Source organism: Bufo bufo, chromosome 3 (genome assembly GCF_905171765.1).
Source record: "Bufo bufo chromosome 3, aBufBuf1.1, whole genome shotgun sequence".
In the NCBI taxonomy this organism is placed as follows: Eukaryota; Metazoa; Chordata; class Amphibia; order Anura; family Bufonidae; genus Bufo; species Bufo bufo.
In genome coordinates, this window is record NC_053391.1 from 211,529,674 (window position 1) to 211,546,427 (window position 16,754).

General features: G+C 40.9%; 1 protein-coding gene across 1 annotated transcript in view; it reads left to right on the plus strand.

Moving 5' to 3' along the window:
- The window catches only part of LOC120993698 (CMRF35-like molecule 5), a 70,871-nt gene extending 61,387 nt beyond the window's left edge, over nt 1–9,484 (plus strand). Inside the window, exons 2-3 of the mRNA XM_040422172.1 lie at nt 7,700–8,035; nt 9,141–9,484. Coding sequence (XP_040278106.1) covers nt 7,700–8,035; nt 9,141–9,484 — 680 coding nt within the window. The remainder of the gene's footprint in view (nt 1–7,699; nt 8,036–9,140) is intronic.
- Nucleotides 9,485–16,754: the final 7,270 nt, after the last annotated feature.

Consider the following 16,754-nt stretch of genomic DNA (forward strand, 5'->3'; position numbering starts at 1 on the left):
TTTTTATTTAACACACCATGTAAACATTCACAGTGCAGGTGGAAAAAAAATGTGAACCCTTGGATTTAATACCTGGTTAAACCTCCTTTGGCAGCAATAACTTCAACAAAACGTTTCCTGTAGTTGCAGATCAAACATGCACAACGGTCAGGAGTAATTCTTGACCATTCCTCTTTACAGAACTGTTTCAGTTCAGCAATATTCTTGGGATGTCTGGTGTGAATCGCTTTCTTGAGGTCATGCCACAGCATCTCAATCGGTTTGAGGTCAGGACTGACTCCAGAAGGTGTATTTTCTGTTGTTGATTTACTTCCATGCTTTGGGTCGTTGTCCTGTTGCAACATCCATCTTCTGTTGAGCCTGAGCTGGTGGAAAGATGGCCTTAAGTACTCCTGCAAAATGTCTTGATAAACTTGTGAATTCATTTTTCCTTCAATGATAGCAATCTGTCCAGTCCCTGGCACAGCAAAGCAGCTCCAAACCATGATGCCCCCACCACCATACTTCACAATTGGGATGAGGTTTTGATGTTGGTGTGCTGTGCCTCTTTTTCTCCACACATAGTGTTGTGTGTTTCTTCCAAACAACTCAACTTTGATTTCATCTGTCCACAGAATATTTTGCCAGTACTGCTGTGGAACATCCAGGTGCTCTTGTGCAAACTGTAAACGTGCAGCAATGTTTTTTTGGGACAGCAGTGGCTTCCTCTGTGGTATCCTCCCATGAAATCCATTCTTGTTTAGTGTTTTACGTATCGTAGATTCGCTAACAGGGATGTTAGCATATGCCAGAGACTTTTGTAAGTCTTTAGCTGACACTCTAGGATTCTTCTTCACCTCATTGAGCAGTCTGCTCTGTGCTCTTGCAGTCATCTTTACAGGACGGCCACTCCTAGGGGGAGTAGCAGCAGTGCTGAACTTTCTCCATTTATAGGCAATTTGTCTTACCGTGGATTGATGAACAGTAAGGCTTTTGGAGATACTTTTATAACCCTTTCCAGCTTTATGCAAGTCAACAATTCTTAATCGTAGGTCTTCTGAGATCTCTTTTGTGCGAGGCATCATTCACATCAGGCAATGCTTCTTGTGAAAAGCAAACCCAGAACTGGTGTGTGTTTTTTATAGGGCAGGGCAGCTGTAACCAACACCTCCAATCTCATCTCATTGATTGGACTCCAGTTGGCTGACACCTCACTCCAATTAGCTCTTGGAGATGTCATTAGTCTAGGGGTTCACATACTTTTTCCACCTGCACTGTGAATGTTTACATGGTGTGTTAAATAAAAACATGGTGACATTTAATTCTTTGTGTGTTATTAGTTTAAGCAGACTGTGATAGTCTATTGTTTTGACTTAGATGAAGATCAGATCACATTTTATGACCAATTTGGGCAGAAATCCATATCATTCCAAAGGTTTCACATACTTTTTCTTGCAACTGTATTTAAGCCTGGCAGCTGACGGGTGTGTCCTTTCTCGGTTGTATGAAGATTTAAACTGAGCACATGCAACTATCTCTATGAGGTGGACAGAAAATAAAGAAAAGAACAAACAGCAGGTGGCGCTATACAAATACATTTTATGAAATAGCTCATTGGCTATACAAATGTATTAATTACATGCAATTACAAAAGTATTCAGATCTGGGTCTGGTTTGAAAAATGTAGAATATTTTCCGTGGCACAACCCGATTTAAGGTATTTGCATTATTATTAGCAAGGACAATGATAAGTTGACACCACAAAATAAGTTAGATACCTTCAGTAAGTACTTCTGATAATTGGGAATTATACTAAGAGTCCATTCACATGTCCTTACCACCACAAAAGTTCCGTTCCATGTCCCTGTAAAAAAGATAGAGCATGTCCTATTCTTGACCATAATCACAGACAAGAATAAGAATTTCTATCATAGGGCCGGCCATGTATGTGCGGTCCGCAATTTGTGGAATGCACATGAGCCAGTATGCATGTTTTGCGGATACGCAATTTGCAGTCCGCAAAACACTTACAGATGTCTGAATGGACCCTTACTGAGTTTGAAATATTATAATTAGGCTTGAGCGAATCGAGCTTCGGTTCATAAATCCAAAGTCAATTCGTTCAAACACTTCAGTTTTAATGCTGTCTGAGACCTGTCTCCATAAGGCATTAAAATGTATTGCCTCCGTGTAGCCAAAGTTTGTTTCACCTGAAGTCGCATAAGACTCCTGTGAATTAATTCAGTATTCACATCTGCGTCTTTAAAAACATTTTAAAATAGCAATCCGAAGTCGGGTTTGGTACCGGCTGATAGAGATGGCCTTGCGGTTCGCCCGGCGGTTGTTTCGCGGCAAACTTTGCGTGTACGCGATTCGCCGAACATGCGAACATATGGAGATATTTGCACCCGCCATATTCTTTTACATTGTGAAGAACTTTGACCCATGACACATCTATCAGGTGGTACAGGACAGCCAATTGAGACATTTCAGCACATGGACATACCCCCTACCTTATAAATAAACCTGATCTGTCTGCCATTTTACATTAATTGTTTTGCCAGTGTAGGGAGAGGTTGTTGTGTGGAGCAGGGACAGGCGGTTAGGGACACCAAACGGTATAGGTGTGCTATTGATAGGTGTGATACACAGAGGGGTGCTGTCACAGTCGTTACCTCTGACTGTGACCTTCCGTCCTTGCTCGTTCGGCGCTCCTCGCTGAAGTTTAGTTCCTGTGTTATTTGTGGTTCTTTATGGGTTAACTCCCCTGTGTGCCTATTTGGAGTTAATCCTCTGTCTGCTCCATGGGTGTGGCCTCTCTGCTGCACCCATGTAACCTGTATATAAGGCTGAGGTTTCCTCAGTTCTGTGTCAGCTCTCCTGGTGTGTGTTGTCTTGTCCTGCTCCTTGTTTGTACCCACTCTCCCATGCTGCTGACCCATGGGATCTGTGTCTGTCTGTGCTCTGTGGGTTTCCTACTTGTTCATTCCCGTCCTCTTTCCTGTCTTTCTGTTATCTGTTCTGCCAGTTATGTTTTAGTTACCTTGTGTGTATTCATTTGTCTCTGTTCAGCAAGCCCTTGCTGCACCTTTCTTTGCAGTAGAGTGGTATGCGCAAGGCCATGCAGTTTACTACTGGTGGAGCAAGTCCTTCTCTGCTCATTGCCACTCCTGCTCCCTTGCGTGAACTCCTGCTTGTATTTTTAGTTACCTTGTGTGTATTTATATGTCTCGGTTCAGCAAGCCCTTGCAGTATACCACTGGTGGAGCAAGTCCTTCTCTGCTCATTGTCACTCCTGTTTCCTTGCTATGTATTCCTGTTTGTGTTATTAGTTGCCCTGTTTTGTATTTGCCTGTTTATGTTATGTATGCCTATGTGCCGTCGGTACCTTCTGCTACCTGTTGTCCATTCGTTCCTGCTGTCACTGTCTAGTTCACGCTCCAGAGTGGACCCTGGCAACTTCCTGCTGCAAAGTCTAACCCTACCATCTGGGGCCCTAGTGAATACCAGGAGTTGCTTAGTCACGCCCCTCTGGAGTATTACTAGACAGTCGCGCAGTGGGGGTTTTCTCCCACTGTGCTGACGGTACATAGAGCTCATGTTTTGTCTGTGCTACCTTCCCTGATTTTTGTTTGTGCAATAAACTCTTATGTGTCTGTACCTGATTTCCGTTTGTTTATTGCTTGACGACGCGGTGGTCTCTCCTGGGACCTCCTACTCGTGACAGGTGCGATATACTTATAATATACTTTTATAATGAGTCAAAAACACATAGATCTATATAGTGATCACCTGGAAGTCAGGGGCCTAGGGGCTAGGGGTTTACAAGGGCCATTTTTATATAGGGTAAGGTTCCAGGCGGGGTCACTCTTATCAGGGCGGGTGGTCTGTGGTTAGGCTATCAGGGCCAGAATAGCACCCCCCTGTAGGGCAATATCAGGGACAGTTCTTTGCCCACCCTGTCCTTCAATGCCACATCATCATCTAACCCATGTTTTTTGCATTCCCTCCCGGATTCATGGATGTGCACTGGAACCCCCCGGATTGTGGTAGGACATATGTTTTCTGATTTGGTGCCGCCGAGCACCTGATTTAGTGCCGCGGAGCACTTGTTATTGCCTATCACATCTATGCTTTTTGCTTAACTTTAATAATTTAATTTATTTTCATTTTAAGGGATATCTTTTCCATTCACACGTCCGCAAAATGGGTCCGCGTCCGTTCCGGAATTTTGCGGAACGGTTGCAGACCCATTCATTTTCAATGGGGCTGGTATGTGCTGTCCGCATCCGCATTTGCGGATCCGCACTTCCGTATTCGTGCTTCCGTTTCCGCAAAAAAATAGAACATAAAGGACCTTAACATGTATAAAGGACCTTAACATGTATAGCTTGGAAGAAAGACGAGACAGAGGGGATATGATAGAAACTTTTAAATACATAAAGGGAATCAACAAGGTAAAAGAGGAGAGAATATTTAAAAGAAGAAAAACTGCTACAAGAGGACATAGTTTTAAATTAGAGGGGCAAAGGTTTAAAAGTAATATCAGGAAGTATTACTTTACTGAGAGAGTAGTGGATGCATGGAATAGCCTTCCTGCAGAAGTGGTAGCTGCAAATACAGTGGAGGAGTTTAAGCATGCATGGGATAGGCATAAGGCCATCCTTCATATAAGATAGGGCCAGGGGCTATCTATAGTATTTAGTATATTGGGCAGACTGGATGGGCCAAATGGTTCTTATCTGCCGACACATTCTATGTTTCTATGTTTCTATGTCCTATTCTTGTCTGCAATTGCAGACAAGATTAGGCATTTTCTATTATAGTGCCGGCAATGTGCGGTCCACAAATTGCGGAATGCACATTGCCGGTGTCCGTGTTTTGCGGATCCGCAAAACACTTACGGAAGTGTGAATTGACCCTCATAGTAACATTATTAAAGGTTAAGTTTTATCTTTATGTATATTCTAATGGATTGCCTTCCTTGTACAATGTTATAATATACTTTCTATGTTAGAAAGTATATTATAGTGCATTTGTATTGTGCGGCAGTTGTGTGCGTTTCTGCTGCGATACTGCAGGTATATAGAGGGACAAGCGTTATTGGAACAAATAATTTCTACTGGTGTGATATACCAGTCGCCCCACAAAAAACTGATTGAAGCGGGGTGTCATATACCAATATACTTTCTTTATAGCGCATTTGGGTACTGTATAGTGCATTTGTGCATGCGCGTACGCGAATATTATATTGCCAATATTTTGCATTGAAAAAAATAATGAATGGGGATTGCAAATTCGAATAATACATCTGGTATGTCACTGTCCATGTTGTGGGACTATTGGTGCACTTATAGTAATTATTTCTTGGCTGCAAATATGAACTGAAGGTTTTTCAGGTTCGCCTGCCATTAAAATGAATAGGACCCACCGCGAACTTGCGGTTCGCGAACATTTGATCGCGTTCGCACGATCGCGTTCGCGAACCGCCCCGGCAGATGTTCATCCATCACTACCGGCTGGTACCTCGGTACCAAATCCAACCTCAAACTACTATTTTTGTAAAGATGCCGATGTGATTACTGATTTTTTTCACCAGTATCGTGTGACTTTAGGTGAAACGAATTTTGCCTACACGGAGGAAATACATTTTAATGCTGTATATGAAGACAGCATTAAAACTCAAGTGTTTGAATGAATTGACTTTGGATCTCTGATCTGAAGCTCAATTCGCTCAACACTAATTATAATCCTCAACACCAAGCAGTAATCAAAGAAACAACGAATATTATTAATAAAAAGCATCTGATTATTGAGACTACATATTCTAAAAATTGTCATCAAAAAGTGTATGTACAACCATAGCCTGATAAAAGAACTGCTTCTCAAAACTTTCTGTGAGTGTGATTTCCCCCTCCTTATCTGTTCTGTGAGCTTCGGAGCTGAAAACAAACATAGTGGGAAGTAAGGGAAAGTATGTTACAGCAGTAAGATTCCACTGAAAGATGTCCCATGATTGTGAGAGAAATGCATCTAGCTGTGCAGCTGAAACAGGGAATAATATGCCTAAAAACATATTAAAGAAGCCCAAAACTAACTTTACAGTTATAATTATACAAAGAAGCACATCCATTAATCAACTTTTTTTTTTAAACTAAGTTGCGATTTAAAGTTCTTTCCTAAAATAATATTTATTCAGTATAAATTCTAGCCACTGGATAATAGAAGATAAGTTGTAAAGTGTAATATAATTATTAATTCCTCCTTATAAACTCTAGTCATTGTTTAATTTGATATAAGCCCCCACTGGACAGCAGTAATTACGATGGTTCATAATTGTAGAAGAGAAATCCATAAATTCCTAATTTTTATTTCAGTTACGTAGCTTAATACATCATTTGGGTTAAGGTTAGAGTTAAAAGTGGTTTTGTCACTTCAGAAAGTGGCATTTATCATGTAGAGGAATTTAATACAAGCCACTTACTAATGTATTGTGATTGTCCATATTCCTGCGTTGCTGGCTGGATTCATTTTTCCATCACATTATACACTGTTCGTTTCCATGGTTACGACCACCCTGCAATCCATCAGTGGTGGCTGTGCTTGTAAATTCCAGCCTCTCTGGTGATTGTGGGAGCTCACATAGGCTGGTGCTTTTCCCTATAGTGTGCAAGGGCACACTATAAGTGTGCCACTTTAAGTGGCTTGTATTAACTTTATCTACATAATAAATGCTATTTGCTAAAGTGACAAAACTCGTTTAACATCAGTATGGCTGCATTCCTCTGACATGCAGCTGACACATTTCCTGGTATAGGAAAAAATGTATCATGGATATAACAAGCAATAGCTACAACACTGTATAAACTATCATATAAAGGGGCTTTCCCACGATAGTCAGTGGCAACCTATCACTAAGATAAGCCACTTACTGATTGGTGGTAGTATGACTGCTGCGTCCTCCACCAATCCTCAGAATCAAGAATTCAGGATCCATTATAGGAGCATTGCTTTTTCATTTGGCAATTTTAACCATAATATTTGAAGGGAAAACCCCTTATTAGGGTCCATTCACACGTCCGTAGTGTATTGCGGATCTGCAAATTGCCGGCACCCCCATAGAAATGCCTATTCTTGTCCGGACAAGAATAGAACATGTTCTATTTTTTTCAGGAGCCGCGGAACGGAAGATCGGGGCCGCGCTTCGGAAATGCGAATGCGGACAGCACACTGTGTGCTGTCCGCATCTCTTCCAGACCCATAGAGAATGAATAGGTCAGGATTCGTTCCGCAAAGTTGCGGAACGGATCCTGACCCGTTCTACGGACGTGTGAATGGACCCTAAAGGGAATCTGTCACCAGTTTTATTCTTCTAGGTTCTAACAGCTCCAATGCATGCCAATAAATCCTAATATTCATGAGCTTCTGGATGCTCCCGCCCCCTGATACTGATTGACAGTTTTTTCCAATTGAATTAGCAGCCAAAAGGGAGGAGAAGAAAAAATCAGGAGCTCATGAATATTCAGTACTCATTAGCATGCGCAGGAGCTGTTCTATATAAGAGTCGGATAAAGAAAGCGATACAGCGTTTTACTAAGGGGATCTGTCACTAGTTTATGTTGCCCTTAGGACTGATGACAGGTTCCCTTTAATTATTGCACAGAGTCAATGTCATCCTGTAATGCGTTTAAGTGATTTATATTATTACAATCATACTTAGGTCTAAAGGCAACGGATCTCAGTACAGAAAAAACAAGAATTGGGAGAGCTGGAGAAGATATCACTATTCTGTGCAACTATGCCAGAACCAGATTTGCATTCTACGATAAATTTTGGTGCCGCGGTAAATGGAAAAGTAATTGTGAAGTTCTATGTGAGAGGAAATCATCAGTAAATAAATGCCATGACAAGCGAATGAGTATTGCAGATAACAAAAATGGAAAACTTGTCATAACTATGAGAAACCTTGTACTAGAAGATGGAGGAACTTACTGGTGTGGAATTAAAAAAGCATATGGGAATCCTATGATATTGGTAAATCTTCAAATCATGGATGGTAAGTTCTTCTTTGAGTTGGATGTCATACACATAAAATAATTACAAAGTAGATGAATTAATTAAAGGGGTTGTCCAATATTAGAAAAAAAGGGTCTGCTCTGCTTTTTATAAAAAAACAGAATCATGTTTGTTCATGAATAGTCTCTGCTATCGCAGTTCACACGCATTGAAATGAAGTACAAGCTACAATGTACACAGCCCATGGACAAGAATGGTGCTGTTTTTGGAAAATTGTTAGTTTTCTGCGATCATGAAATGATTTGATTCTTGCTGATCGTGATCTTTCGCCATGCTTAAGAATTCTCGTTCATCGAGCGATTATCTGAACATGCAATAAGTCGTAACATTCTTTCTTTGTGTGTAATATATGCATTGACGAGCGATTAGCGAGTTTATAATGATTGAATTATCTATTTACTACAGCAGCCATTGCTCTGTGTAATGTGAGCACTTTTGAACGCTAACAAGTCACTATTTGGTTGCCAATCGTCATCGGTATGAACTCAACTTGTCTAATACAGCCCTTAGCATAAAAGGACATTTGTCCACTAAATTAAAATTGACCTCTGAAAATGACTTTATCGTGTCTCCAGAATTTCCACCACTGCGTTGTGACTCAATTCTCCAGAATCCAAATGAAGAAATCTACCTAAACTTAAATTGGTTTTCTGACCGCTTACAATAGTGGCTAAAGACATTAAAAAACACAATAAAAAATGGGTGTCACATTAGGATTTCAGTGGATAATCAGTGACCACAGAGGTCATGGAGCATGATGGTGCTGCAATGACAAGATTAGATTTACTGAGATTTACTAATTTTGGTGCACCTCGTGGGCAGTGAACCAGTATTTGATTTCTCCCCAGTTTGATTTCTACACACCCTATTGATGCCTAGTATAAGGTAGAAACAACACCAGTTCAGACAATGTCAATAACATTTTAATACATTGTAACTGGGGGGTGGGTACCCCAATCCCCCAACCATTTCTAAAGTTAACAGAATCTCAATGGAAAAAAATATATTTTTGCAATATTTATGTCCATAAATTTCAAAAACTTTGAATGAAAAGATTAAATCAATTTAATTCATACATTTTACAGTTCCAAAAGTGTACAGAATGCAGCAAGATATGAAACACATGGTAAAGGAAGGAGAAGACTTAACTATGAAATGTTCATATGATAAGAGCTCCATAGCGTCCTATAGGAAGTTTTTTTGCCAACAAGTTTCCAGTACACAATGCAATATATTGTCAGACACCAAAGGATTTATATCAGAGAAATACAGTAAGAGGATAGAAACTGTTGATGACAATCTAGGGACGGTATCATTTACAATGAAGACTATTCTTTTTGAATATTCTGGAAAATACTCATGTGGGGTTGAGGTAGAAAAGTTGAACACATTGGCTTCTTTTGAGATTACAGTTAAACTTGGTGAGTAACTTATTTCCATTATTTTTATATTATTTAATATTAATGTTCAGTATATGAAATTTAAAGGGTATCGGTCAACAGATTTCTAATTCTGAAACTGGCTGACTTGTTGCATGTGCACTTTGCAGCTGAAGGCATCTGTGTTGGTCCAATGTTCATATGTGCCCATATTACTGCGAATTTTTTTTTAGAAGTTTTAATATATGCAAAGGAGTCTCTTGGAGCAACTGGGGAGTTGAATTTTCTCATAGAGCCTCTGCTCTCTCTGACATCTAAGTCTTGATATTCATAAGATGAGAGTCCATATGTTCATACAGGCAAACTTCACTAATCGGGACTGAAAAGATAAAAAATAAAAAACAAAATAAACACAAAATTAAAATAGAGCATGATGACATTTCAGAAAGGAGTTAAAGGTTTTTTTAAAGAGTTTTTTATTGATGACCATCAGGATAGGTTATCAGCATCTGATTGGTTGGGGTCCAACATCCGGGACTTCTGCCGATCAGCTGTTTTAAGAAGACAGGGCCGCTCTCCCTGTTTACCAAGCACAGCGCCATACATTGTATAGTGGCTGTGTTTGGTATTGTGCTCAGCCCCATTCATTTGAATGGGGCTGAGCTGCTCCTAGGCCACATGAACAATGAAGATGTCGTCACTCGGCCTAGGAAAAGCAGAGAGAAGGTGTCACGAGTTGGAGGTCCCAGGAGAGACCACCGCGTCGTCAAGCAATAAACAAACGGAAATCAGGTACAGACACATAAGAGTTTATTGCACAAACAAAAACCAGGGAAGGCAGCACAAACAAAACATGAGCTCTATGTACCGTCAGCACAGTGGGAGAAAACCCCCACTGCGCCACTGTCTAGTAATACTCCAGAGGGATGTGACTAAGCAACTCCTGGTATTCACTAGGGCCCCAGATGGTAGGGTTAGACTTTGCAGCAGGAAGTTGCCAGGGTCCACTCTGGAGCGTGAACTAGACAGTGACAGCAGGAACGAATGGACAACAGGTAGCAGAAGGTACAGACGGCACATAGGTATACATAACAGACAGGCAAATACAAACAGGGCAACTAATAACACAAGCAGGAGTACATAGCAAGGAAACAGGAGTGACAATGAGCAGAGAAGGACTTGCTCCACCAGTAGTAAACTGCATGGCCTTGCGCATTGCACTCTGCTTCAAAGAAAGGTGCAGCAAGGGCTTGCTGAACAGAGACATATAACATAACAAACATAACTGGCAGAACAGATAACAGAAACATAGGAAAGAGGACATCAAAGAGGATGGGAATGAACAAGTAGGAAACCCACAGACAGACAGACAGACACGGATCCCATGGGTCAGCAGCATGGGAGAGTGAGTACAAACAGGAGCAGGACAAGACAACACACACCAGGAGAGCTGACCCAGAACTGAGGAAACCTCAGCCTTATATACACGTTCCATGGGTGCAGCAGAGAGACCACACCCATGGAGCAGACAGAGGATTAACTCCTAATAGGCACACAGGGGAGTTAACCCATAAAGAACCACAAATAACACAGGAACGAAACTTCAGCGAGGAGCGCCGAACGAGCAAGGACGGAAGGTCACAGTCAGAGGTAACGACTGTGACAGAAATCAATGGCACTCACAGGAGCGCCAGTGCCTTCTCAAAGAGCTGATCGGCAGGGGTCCCGAGTGTCAGACCTCCACTGATCAGATACTGATAACTTATCCTGAGGATAGGTCATCAGTATTAATATCTAATTGGTATTACCATTTTTAACCCCTAGGATACCGGAGGTTTTTCATTTTTGAGTTTTCATTTTCTTCCCTTGAGCCATAACTTTTTTTTATTTTTCCATCCACATAGCTGTATGAGGGCTTATTTTTTGCAGGACAAGTTGTACTTTCTAATGCCACAATTTAATATGGCATACAGTGTAGTGGGAAGCGGGTAAAAAAATCCAAATGGGGTGGAATTGGAAAACAAATGCCATTCCTCCACCGTTTTACAGGTTTTGTTCCCATGGTGTTCAGTGGCCCTGTGCCCTTCATTCTCTGGGTCAGTACCATTACAACGATACCACATATGTAAAGGTTTTTATTTCTAACTAGTGTAAAAATCTTTGTAAACTTTGAGAAAATATATTTTATTTTACATCACCACATTCTGACCCCCATAACTTTTTTATAGTTATATATATCTACTGAGCTTTGTGGAGCTCATTTTTTGTGGTACAATCTTTAGTTTTTATTGATACAATTTTGGAGTGTGTGTGACTTTTTGATCACATTTTATTAAATCTTTTGGGTTAATAGAAGCGATAAAAAAAACTGCAAATTGGCCATTTTGACCCTATTTTCCGTTACGCCATTCGCCATATTAGAAAAATATTTTAATATTTTAATAGTACGGGCATTTTCGGTCACGGTGATACCCTTTATGTTTAAATTTTTTGTTATTTATGTATTTATTTATTTTATTCTGTGGAAAGAAGGGTGATTTAAACATACATTTTTTATATATTTTTAACAGCTTTTTTAATTTTTTTTAATGATTTTACAGCTTGTATTTGAGCCTACAAAATCCAGTATTTAAAAAAAAATATGAACTATTAAATATGATTTTTTACATCCATTAATTGTTTAGAATTGCTCATTTCTTATGTTGGCCTGCAACCTGCTGGCCAAAATAAGAATGACATCTTTAATGCCCTGGGTCTCTTCAGCTAAACCCAGCATATTAAAATTAACTACTGGCATTACTCATTAGCCTCAGAGGTTGCCGGTAAGAAGCCCAGAAGCATGATCTTCCAGGTTTTTTACCCTTTAAATGCTGTGATCTCCCTTGATCACTGCATCTGAAGGTTTTAAAGTAGTTGTCCAAGTTATTTTTTAGTCCTTTGTATGTTTCTAACTAATCAAATGTAACAGCTTTACAATGCACTTACTGCATCTGTAGTTGCTCCTTTCTCAGATTTCACTGAGGATCACATGACCTGTGATGTTAGCTTCTCTCCCTGCTCTGATAATGTTTCATGCACAAAGCCTGAGAGAGCAGATATAAATCTGTACAAGAGACGTCACAGTGCTGGCCATGCCCCCCCCCCCCCCCTGCACTGCCGGCTGCTGCTTATTTCTATCTCCCTGGATTATTAACCCCTTCAGCAGCACAGACTCAGGGCTGAAGGATTTACTGAGTAGCTGCAGGCAGTTAGGAGACAAATGCTGGGCACGGGAGCTGACAGAGGAGTTCTGCAGAGCATTGCACAACAGGTAGGGGGAAGATCCTGTGTGTATCAGCGGTGTCATTGTATAGCTGGGACCTGTAGTCCTACACATACAGCATGCTGCCGAGTATCCCAGCAGTCAGACATGTGACTCAGGGCAGACATGCTCACTCCCTTTGCAGAGCAGAGGGAGGGGTAGAGATTGTTGTTATTGCAGGTAAACAAAGGTCCAGAAGAGAACCAAGGAAATGAGGAAATAGATTTTTTTTTTTTTACCTACAACTTGCTTAGCTCAGTTATATATTGCTGCCCATCAGATTTACAGGGCTTTTTTTTCATAACTCAGACAACCCCTTTAATGATCACAATCGGCATTATTGCCTTTCGCAGTAATCAGCCATGGGTCTCTGCTGTTTGAAACAGTGGAGACCCGCCAGCCATGACGCCAGCTGCATGTGTGAGAGGGCGCCATGTTTGCCCATTGCTCCATCGCAGAACATGTATGGAACTGGTAGCGAAGGGGTTAAAATAGTAATCCATTTGGTCTCCTTCTGCAGCCCAAAATCACCCTCTCTATCCCCTGAACTCTGATGCCTTTGGGGTTACACATCTGTATTTCTTTAAAATGTTTGGCCATTGGTTATAGCTTGCCAATCTCCTCTTCTACAATTGTCAATATACGGACCCCGATCTCCCTCTTTGTCATCCCTATGTATATCAAATTACATGGGCATGTCGCAAGATACGTAGATCTGCCGAGGTCCTAAATGTAATGTGATGTACAATCTTATATTCATGTACCTCAGATGTATCACGGAACTCAAAAAATATCCCCATATATCTTCAGGCCAAACAATTGCCACAGGCAAAAGAGCCCCATCTTGGGCTACGACTGCCAAACACATTAAGCTTCAAAAGTGGAAAATAGTGACTTTTAGTAAGAATGTCCCCGAAATTCTGTGATCTCCTCCAGGTAATTAGCGGACATTCCGACAAATATGCCCTTAAATCTTGATCGGACAGATGTATAGGCCAATACTTCTGTACTGTCTCATACATTTTCCCCCACTGGGAGTTAAATGATGTAATCAATCTTGATTTCAAATCCTAAGTCTCCTACAACTTACTCATTAGTAGGGAGTCACAGGAAGCATCCTTGGCTCTCAAATACCCCTTTCTTGTATTTCTTTGTAACCTTTTTTACAAAATCTATGTTGTAAATCACACGCTTGTGCTTCGAACTTTCGAACTGGATCAGATGCGACGTGATCTTAAAAAATGGTCCGATAGGAATACCTTTAATTATCTGTGGATAAAGAGAAGACCCAGCATATATTAGGGAATTAGTTGAAGTTGGTTTCCTGTACAAGACTCTACTGTCCCTCTCCTTTATGATTAGGACGTAAAGGAATTCCACCCGGGACTGTACTTCCAAGAAAGCTTGATGTTTAGCTCATTAAAGTTCAGCAACTGCAAAAAAAAATCCAAATCCAACATGGAGCCCCGTCCAATAAACAAAATGTTCTGGATATACCTTGACTGAATTATAGCCACAGTTTTCTGTTCCCCTCCTCCCTCTGCCAGAGCTCCAGAAAGTGATTAGGTTATGAGGAGGCACAAGTCGCCCATAGCTTTTCCCCAGACCTGCAGGAAAAGGCGGTCCATTTTTGTGTTTTCGTTTTTCACTCCCTGCCTTCCCATAGTCCTAACTTTTTTTTTTCTATTCACATAGCCTTATGAGTGCTTATTTTTTCGCGGGACAAGTTGTAGTTTCTAATGGCGCCATTTATGGTTGCATACCATGTAGTGGGGTAGAATTGGGGAAAAATACAATTCTGACAAGGTTTTTTTTTTTTTTTTACACCATACACCATGCGGTAAAATTGTCCCTCTCCTTTATGATTAGGACCTGCTATCTTTATTCTCCAGGTCAGCGCGGTTACAACGATTCCACACTTGTATAATTTTTCTTGTGTTTTAGAACTGAAAAAAAATTAAAATCTTAAAAATATATTTTTTTTACAACCATATTCTGACCCCTATAACTTTTTTGTAGTTATATGTACGGGGCTGTGTGAGGGCTAATTTTTTGCGGGACTATCTGTTCTATTCAGTAACATCAATTTGAAGTGTGTGCGACTTTATGATCAATTTTTATAAAAAAATTATTGGATAGTTGAAGTGACAAAAAATGGCAAATTGGCGGTTTTTATTTTTTTTCTCGTTACGCCATTTGCCGTATGCCATTAATATTGTTATATTTTTATAGTATGGCGATGCCTATGATGTTTATTTTTTTTATTGTTTAAGTATTTTTATTTTAAGTTAAGGGGGTGATTTGAACTTCAATTATTTTTTTTTTATATTTGCGAAAACTTTTTTTTGCTTTTTTTTTACTTTCTTTAAGTCACCTTCGGTGACAATAACTGGCAATCATTAGAGTGCCTATTGTGTTCATTGATGTCTATATAGACACCATTGAACACTTCATTTGCACTATACCAATACAATGCTGCCACCTAGTGGCCTGTATTGGTATAGTCATCTAATAGGTACCAAAGCCTGCTTGAGGCTTCAGCCTATTAGATCAATGTAACAGGTTCCCTGATTTCAGCCGGGGAACGCTGTTACCGGAGCGGAAGTCCGCGACTTCCACTTCAGGACTGCGCAGATGCCATGATCACATTTGACCACGGTATCTGAAAGGGAAAATAGCAGAAACCCGGCGGCTATGGCACCCGCTGCAGGTCCTTAATGGGTTAAAAACAAAAAAATTGTGTTTCATAAAATCCAAAAGTAACAAAATATATTCAAGCGAATCAGGTTCAAATCGAATTAGTCATCTGCAGAAAAAACCTGGATGCCCTGATCCCGTGATCGTAGCATATCAACGTATACAGGGATTCCATATTGCAAGTAACCAAATACATATCATCCTCCAGGTGAATCCCATTGAACCATCGGAGGTATCCTTAGTAAAGGACGGCAGAGTCTCCACACACCTCGGCAAGTAAAAGTTGACAGGGGCGTGATGCTGCCCCCTCTTCCCCCAGTTCCGATGTGCGATCAGCTACATCATCATCTACATTTATTTGGTTGTCACTTATGTCACCTTCACCTGTCTCTTGCGCACCTCTCTGACCTCTCTCAACATGTGCTCCCACCAACTGTCATCATCGGTAGTTGCATCCTTGCTCATACTCACTCATCCTCGCTGAAAAGTGGAGCAGAGCAAGGGGCATACATTACTTTGCTAGCAGAAGAAGCAGCAAAAGCAAGAGGTAGGTTCAGGACAGGTGAGGGCACAGAGGCAGTTCCTGGGCCATGCTAACAAAGTGTGGTGTCAGAGGAACCCACCGATTCCTGGCAATGTGTATTTTTTGTCACTTGAAATGATGTTGAAGAGCAAGTCAACCATTCCAGTACAGCTGGATTGTTGGTCAAAATACAACCGCTGGTTGAGAGTGGCAGATCTGGCCTGTTGCTGCGGCTGCTGCTACCACCACCCCTTCTTCTGCTACTACTCGTGTTGGCTACAGCAAAATTTTTGCCATTGCCCATTCATTTAGAGGGCCCAGGCAACTGTCTGATGGCCATAGTGTACACTAACTGTATCAGTAATATAACAGATTAACTATAAATGTTGCGATATATTAGACTACGCTTTAATACTCAGTGTCACGCACAGTTAAGTCTATGTGTAAAAGATTAACTATGAATGCTGCAGCAGTTGAACAAGATAAATGTGGCGATTACACTCAACCCGCCATCTCCTTATGCTCTCCCTACATCCTCCAAAAACTCTCCCTACAATCTCCCTGCCCTGTCCCAGCAATCTCCATTTCCAATAATCTTTTTTTAACTTTTTACAGCAACACTGTCCCTAGCACATGAGCGTTTGTCATGTCTCTCCCTCCCTATGCTCAGCTCACAGTAACATGGCAGATACCTCGCAGGATGAGGCTTTCATAGGGCTGTGACATCACAGGGGATGGCTTTCTGCGAATTGGCTGGCTGCACAACATTATGGGAGATCTCAGTAGAAATGTTCTCAAA